Genomic DNA, 7,488 nt, shown 5'->3' with positions numbered 1-7,488 from the left:
TTGATGTCTTCGCTTGGAGTCATTCAGATATGATAGGAATCAACCCGGAGGTAATGTGTCACCGTTTGAATATCCTCCCGAATTGTAAAGGCATACGTCAGAAACGCCGCCCGGTAAGTGGAGAAAGGGCAATAGCGTTAAAAGAAGAAGTGGACCGATTGTTGGAGGTGGGGCTGATCAAAGAGTCTTTCTATCCCGAGTGACTTGCAAATCCAGTATTGGTGAAGAAACCGAACGGGAAGTGGAGAACATGTGTGGATTTCACAGATCTCAATAAGGCCTGTCCAAAGGACAGCTTCCCATTGCCAAGAATCGATCAGTTGGTTGACGCAACAGCGGGGCATGCGTTGCTGAGCTTTATGGATGCATACTTCGGTTACAATCAAATTCCGATGTATGGCCCCGATCAAGAACATACATCCTTCATTACTGACAGGGGGTTATACTGTTACATAGGAATGCCGTTTGGGTTGATTAATGCTGGCGCGACCTACCAGCGGTTGGTAAACATGATGTTCAAAGATCAAATCGGAAGAACTATGGAAGTCTATGTGGATGATATGCTGGTAAAGTCCAAGGTGGCGGGTGACCACATCAAGCACTTGATGGAAATGTTTGACATTCTGAGGAGGTTTCGTATGAAATTAAACCCGCAAAAATGTGTGTTCGGTGTGGAGTCGGGCAAGTTTCTCGGGTTCATTGTCAACCACAGGGGAATTGAGGCCAACCCCGCAAAGATCAAGGCATTGATGGATATGAAGTCACCCACCAATGTGAAACAAGTGCAGAGTTTGACTGGGAGAATCGCCGCGTTAAATCGATTTGTTTCCAAATCGTCCGATAGATGCAAGGAATTTTTCAAGGCGATCAAATTAGCTGGGAAAGACTTTGTATGGACGTCAAAATGTGAAGAGGCTTTCAAAAGAATCAAAGAGCAACTGGGAAACCCTCCTATGTTATCAAAGCCGTTAGACGGGGAGTCTCTAATACTGTACCTTGCAGTGTCTGAATATTCGATCAGTGCAGTTCTGGTTAGAGAAGAAGATGGGCAGCAATCACCAGTGTACTACGTGAGCAAGCGGTTACACGACGCTGAAACTCGCTACACAAGTATGGAGAAACTGGTTTACGCCCTGATTCTTGCGTCAAGAAAATTGCGACCGTATTTTCAAGCCCATAGAGTTGAAGTTCGCACAGCATACCCGCTGCGACAGGTCCTGCACAAACCAGAATCATCAGGCAGAATGCTGAAATGGGTTGTGGAGTTGGGACAGTTTGATTTGGAATATGTACCTCAAACAGCGATAAAAGGGCAAGCCTTAGCCGATTTCTTGTTGGAATTTGATTCTGAAATTTGTGATAAAGCTTTGGTAATGCTACATCCGCCTCGTTCTGAGGAGTCTTTGGAAGAATTTCCGCATCCTTGGTGGATCTTGCATGTGGATGGGGCGGTTAACAATGGAGGAGCAGGTGCGGGTATAGTACTTGTGTCTCCGGAGGGTCACCATCTGATGAGCGCCATTCATTTCAAGTTTTATACAACCAATAATGATGCGGAATATGAGGCGCTGATTAATGGCCTGAAAATCGCTTTGGAAATGGGGGTGCGGAACTTAATTGCAAGAAGTGACTCCGAGTTGGTAGTGAATCAGGTGAACGGGGGATTTCAAGCGCGAGGCCCACGAACAGAATTATACTTGAGATGTACGCAGCGCCTGATTGGAATGTTCAAAGAAGTTAGATTGGAATGTGTTCCGCAGGAGAAGAACAGTAATGCGGATGCTCTGGCAAAAATGGGGTCGCAACAAGAGGCTGTGTTGTTAGGAACCATCCCCCTTGAAATCCAGGAGATTCCTAGTATCCCAGAGGTAGAAACTATGCGAGTGGATGAGGCTCCCAAGGAGACATGGATGACGCCCATTTTAGCCTACATTCGCAAGGGAACACTCCCCGAGGATAAGTTTATGGCTCGCCGACTCCGCTATCAGGCTGCAAGATACGTGATATACGACGAAGTCTTGTACAAGAGAGGGTTCAACCAACCTCTGCTTAGGTGTGTTGAAGAAGAAGAAGGAAATTACATCCTAAGAGAGGTGCATGAAGGAATCTGTGGCAATCACTCGGGGGTAGTTCGTTGGCAATGAAAGTTTTGCGCCAAGGGTATTATTGGCCCACAATGAGAGAAGATGCTACAAATTTCGTCAGGGCATGTGATCGCTGCCAGCGCTTTGCAAACTACTCGTCTATGCCGGTGACACTCTTGACGCCTATGGCAAGCCCGTGGCTGTTCGCCATGTGGGGAATTGATCTTATCGGGGAGTTGCCGAAAGCTAAAAGAGACGTCAAATATGCAGTGGTTGCGGTCGATTACTTTACTAAATGGGCGGAAGATATGCCACTGGCTACTATCACCGCAAAGAAAATCAGAGATTTTGTTTTCAACTCAATTGTATGTAGGTTTGGAATCCCTTACAAGCTTGTCTCCGACAATGGAAAGCAGTTTGATAGCAAGGAGTTGCGACAGCTATGTGAGGAGTTGAAAATCAAGAAGGAGTTTGCGGCGGTCTATCATCCTCAAAGCAATGGACAAACAGAAGCTGTTAACAAAATAATAAAGCATACCCTCAAAACCAAGCTGGAGGAACGTAAAGGGAATTGGCCTGAAGAACTCCCGAAGGTGATGTGGTCATACAACACTACACCGCGATCTACTACGGGAGAAACGCCGTTTATGCTGACTTACGGCTACGAAGCTATGGTCCCCGTAGAAGTTGGATCGGGATCACTTCGCAGAGATTGTTACGGGAAAGAAGATGCTGAGGTTAATCAAAGGCTTCATTTAGATCTCTTAGAGGAGACGAGGGAAAATTCTCAGCTAAGGCTAGCGGCATATCAGCAGCGCGCCGCAAGGTATTATAACAAGAAGGTAAAAGGACAATTGCTGAAGGTGGGGGATTTGGTACTTAGGAAAGTGATGCCCAATACAAGGAACCCCCAACATGGAGTGTTTGGAGCTAATTGGGAAGGACCGTATAGAATAAAGTCCATCCTGTGGAAGGGGACTTATCACCTTGAAGATATGGACGGGAAGCTAGTTCCGCGAGCTTGGAATGCGGAACATCTCCGAAAGTATTACCAGTAAGGCGTGGCTTTGGCCCCTTGCGTATTTCTTTTATCATTTTGGGCTATGCCCAGATTATAGGCTAGAATTAAATAAATTCCTCCTATCCTAGGGGGGTAGTGCATGTACTACTTACCTTAGGACTAGTTGAAGGGTCATTTTTTAGAAATAATTTCCCCACAGAGCATAGTAGCCGTGGGACTGGTGCACTTTTGACATCAAAGCGCATTATAAATAAAATTTTGAAACTTTCCAAAAGGATATTTGCTCAGTTTACATGATCTCATAACGCGTCCTAAGTGAAGGGCGCGGCCTAAGCTAGGGTTTTATATGAACGGAACTCAAGTAAAATGCGGAACTCGAGCAAAATGTGCTATTTTCAAGGACGCGCCCAAGTTATCTTGGTTGATGCTCTTTCAGTTGAATGTTTCTTTAATTTTGACAAAACATAACTAAAAAAAAGGAAGACAGGTTCTTACTGAGAACGCGTCCTGCCTGAGGTACGAAGTATTTCTTTGAGATAAATTTAGGCGCGTCAAAATATTAGGACGCGCCCCATTGTGCTTTGTGCCTTGACTAAATACACAGGTATAGCATAGTACCATACTCATGTACTTTCCAAAACAAATAAAGACGCGTTCAACTAGACAGGACGCGCCCACAACGGACATTTGCTTGATCTGTGATAGCAGAAAAGATAACAATAATATTTCAAATGTCATTTGTCCTCAACATAAGACGCGCCCATATAAATGATAGAATATAATATTTAAGTAAAAATCTGCATGGTTAAGGCAGAGAAGCTTCATAAAAAGTGCAAGCGAATAAAGTCTAAAAATAGTCATTACAATTTGCAAGGCTTCAAGGGGCCCGCACCCTTAAAGTAGTTCAAGTACATAAAAAACAGAGGACGCGTCCTAGGCAGGAGGCGCGTCCTGAGGTTTGTCTTGATCATCCGCAGGGGGAGGTTGAGTCTGAAGCGGAGTAGGAGCAGGGGACGCGTCTTCTTCCTCTAAGCCTAGAAAAATCCTCTTGTTCTTGATGGAGTCCGCGGCCCTGACCCTGAAATCATTTACCCATATCTGGGTATCTGCATCAAACTTTGAGAATGTATACTCTGGGTCGTTGGCAATGAACCCAGAGCACCATTCTTCAAACCCAGCCTGGAAGTTGTGCTGATAAACTAGCTTTTTCTCCTCTGTCCATCCATGCAGCCTATCATCATTCAGGGTGTCGAGCTCCAGCTGCATGGTGGAATTCAGGGCGATGACGCTGTCCATTTGCTTTTCCATTGCGGAGACATTGCCTTCCAAAACAGCTTTTTCTGTTTCTAGACGCGTCATCTCCCCCTCCAGGCGTCTGATTTCAGCATCTTTTTCTTGGGCAAGCAGGGCAATGTATTTTTCCAAAGATTTAACTTTGTCTTCGGCCTGGCTCTTCGCAGTATCTGTAACAGCAAGATGCGCCCTGAGCCTGGCGGCCATGTTAGCACTCTGTCTGGCATGCAGGTGAAGCTCAGCTGCAGCCCTCACCATGGCCTCCTCTGTTTGCTGCTCTGTTCTAAAAGTCCAACCTCTGACTTCATCCTCTGTGAAATCCCCAACAGAGGATGCGCCCAGGTATCTGAGAACGAAAGACTGGTCATCAGGAACTACCTTTTGACGCTTCAAGGGCGCATCCTCCACCTTCTCGGGAATGTCGAACGCGGTAGTGTCGATTATCTTTGGTGGAGGAGAAGGAGTTGCAACAGGAGGTGGGGTTTTTGCCTTTGAATCAACCTTTGTAGGAGCCTGTTTCCTTGCCCTTAGTTTTTTGGAAGCCCCAATTGCGAATCCTTTGGGGAGTGAGGCCATATCTGCGATATAAACGTAAAAAGGGATTAGTTATGTACAAGAAGACGTGTCCTGAAAGAAGGACGCGCCCATATCATGATATAAAGGTCTACGTGCATGACAGATATAGAAAAACGCAAAGATGTATAAATGAGTGTGAAAATGACGCATCCTAAAAAAATAACGCGTCTTACCTAGGACATTTTTTGTAATAAAGAGACACGCCCGGGGGGTAGGGCGCGCCCAAGGTGATAGTGCATATATAAAGTAGCGTTTATAAATCAGGCTAAGGTTAAAGGGAAAAGTTGAGAATAAATATGACGCGTCCTAAAGCCGTGACGCGTCTTACGTATAATAATTTCTTACCTTGCTCTAAATCCACCTTCTTGTTGACGTCTGGTTGAATAACTTCTGTGGCTTGGAGCCCTCTGGATTTTTCGGAAGCGGTGAGGATGGGTTTCCCATTATGGAAATCTCAAAATTTGCAGAGAGAACCCACCCGTGGGGAAAAAGCTCCTATTTTCTTCAAATTTTCCTCGGTGATCATGTCCTTGAGGTTGAAATATTTTTCAGCATACTGTAAAACCTTCTCTGCTCTTTTCTTCTTCTTTCCTGCTAGCTCTTTCTGGGTCCTTTTGTCTAAAAGAAGGGAGAATAGGTTACAACAAGGAAGACAAAGAAAAGGTTATAAGAGAAAGGGCGCGCCCTGATAGAAAGGACGCGTCCTAAATGTTGAACTCACTTGGTTCCAGGTTGAAGCGAACGCGCGACCTTTTGACGTCGTAAATGTAGAAAAATGGCTCCTTCCAGTCTCTTTCGTGGCTAATTTTACCTTCATTAAATCCCTTGTTGTTCAACCATTTGTTGACTACCAGAAAATGGTACCCGGGAATTGATTTCCTGATGCTGTACAAGAAGCTAAATTCTTTCATCGAGGGCGCGCCCAGCTTCAAGTTATGGTACATGATGAACAAAGCCCATGCAAGTTTGTATGAATTTGGTGATAGTTGGACTGGAGTCACGTCGTACCATTTTAAAATTTTCTTAATGTATGGGGGTGCAAAGGCGCGCCCACACCCAAGGAAATTAATTTTGGAGTAAGCACCATTCTTGGGATCCTTTGGTTCCCAACGTTGAAAATGTGCGGCCTCATGGTTCGAAGAGGGCGCGCCCAGATGCCCTCCATGTCATAGTATTTCATGTGCCATTGGATTTCCCAGTCGGTTGCGATCGAGTCAAGAGCAACACATGCTAACTTACCTTCTTTCTTTCTTCTGGCATTTTTTTCTGCCTCAGTTAGAGCGCCAAGCCTGGTCCAGTCACAATCCACTTCAACATCTGAAGGATCCCAATGTTCCAGAGGAGAGTCTGATTTTTGAGGAGATACGGGATATATCTCGGGGTTAGGAATCCTTCTTTCGAACTCACTTACACTGTGTGGGGACGCGTCCCCAGAAGGAGCCGCGCCCTGAGAAGATGACGCGTCCTGCGTGTTTGACGCGTCCATATCAGAAATAGTCATTCCTTGAGGTTTTTGGCTTGTAGTGGGGATAATTTCGTCGTCCGTCCAATCTTCGATGGCGGCCCTTGTATGGAGAATTGGAGTTCTTTGCCTTTTGACTCCCTTCTTTTCCATTCTTAAAATTATGGGAACATGGTCCATGGAGTCAGAGCTGGAATCAGACATTATTGAGTTTTTTGATTTAAGGGAATGGAAGACGCGTCTTTCTGCTCTAAGGAAGGAATTTGTCCTGTGGATGTTGGGAAAGTCGGGTTTAAAAGCTATCAGATGTGGGGAGTATATTCAGAGGCGTTTGTTGAGGGCTTTGAATAGATGAAATGGTGAGAAGGAGGACGCGTCCTCCAGCTGCAAAAGAATGAATAAATATTTGAGGACGCGTCCATATGTTAAAAAAAGAAGAAAAAAGAAGATGGTGAATGAATGAACCATAAGAAAGATGCTAGAAATATTAGAGGACGCGTCCTAAAAATCTATCGTATGAAATTCACTGTCAACACACGTCCTAGTAAGGTGTTGCCCTTATATGACCTTTACTTAAAACGGCTTAAACAAATGCCTTTATCAAAGAAAAATAAGACGCGCCTTGACGGGAAGACGCGTCCTACGTGGTTATGATGCGTAGGAATACTAATCGACTGTTACAATTTGGGGGAAATAAGATAAATCCTAGAAACATGTAGTTGGGAGATCAGGGAAGCTAAATGTGTTATATTTACCTATACATACACATATACATATAAGGAGAATTAAGAACGGTGCATGGAAGCTCAAAGCATATGAACGGGTTTTTGCTCATGAAACTCGATTTACTCAATTAAATAAGAAAGTAAAAGAAGGTTTGTGTACCTTGTGAGTTGACGGTTGGATTGAGCTAAAGAAATAGGGAAATGGCTGGATAGATCGCCGGAATTTGGACCTCGAAACTCCTGCTTAAAAAGGCGGCAATGGCGGTTGTGTGAGAGAGAAAGAGAGATGGTGGTGGTGGTACGGTGAAATTAGGATATTTATAGAAG

General features: G+C 44.7%; 1 protein-coding gene across 1 annotated transcript; it reads left to right on the top strand.

Annotated features, from left to right (window-relative positions):
* Positions 1-539: 539 nt before the first annotated feature.
* LOC141685345 (uncharacterized) lies at positions 540-2,843 on the top strand. The gene is made up of 4 exons (XM_074490452.1): positions 540-1,389; positions 1,471-2,053; positions 2,206-2,362; positions 2,769-2,843. The coding sequence occupies exons 1-4, from the start codon at positions 540-542 to the stop codon at positions 2,841-2,843; spliced, it is 1,665 nt and encodes a 554-aa protein (XP_074346553.1).
* Positions 2,844-7,488: the final 4,645 nt, after the last annotated feature.

The sequence above is a fragment of the Apium graveolens genome, chromosome 9, assembly GCF_009905375.1.
Source record: "Apium graveolens cultivar Ventura chromosome 9, ASM990537v1, whole genome shotgun sequence".
Taxonomy (NCBI): domain Eukaryota; kingdom Viridiplantae; phylum Streptophyta; class Magnoliopsida; order Apiales; family Apiaceae; genus Apium; species Apium graveolens.
Note: the sequence above shows the minus strand (reverse complement) of the source record. Positions and strands in the feature narration are given on the sequence as shown.

Bases quoted from the DNA above. Each gene is read 5' to 3' on its own strand.
- LOC141685345 (XM_074490452.1), top strand. From the start codon at position 540: ATGGAAGTCTATGTGGATGATATGCTGGTAAAGTCCAAGGTGGCGGGT. The intron at 2,054-2,205 runs GTGTGTTGAAGA...AAATTTCGTCAG, and splicing joins TTCAACCAACCTCTGCTTAG to GGCATGTGATCGCTGCCAGC. The intron at 2,363-2,768 runs GTCGATTACTTT...TGGTCCCCGTAG, and splicing joins TCAAATATGCAGTGGTTGCG to AAGTTGGATCGGGATCACTT.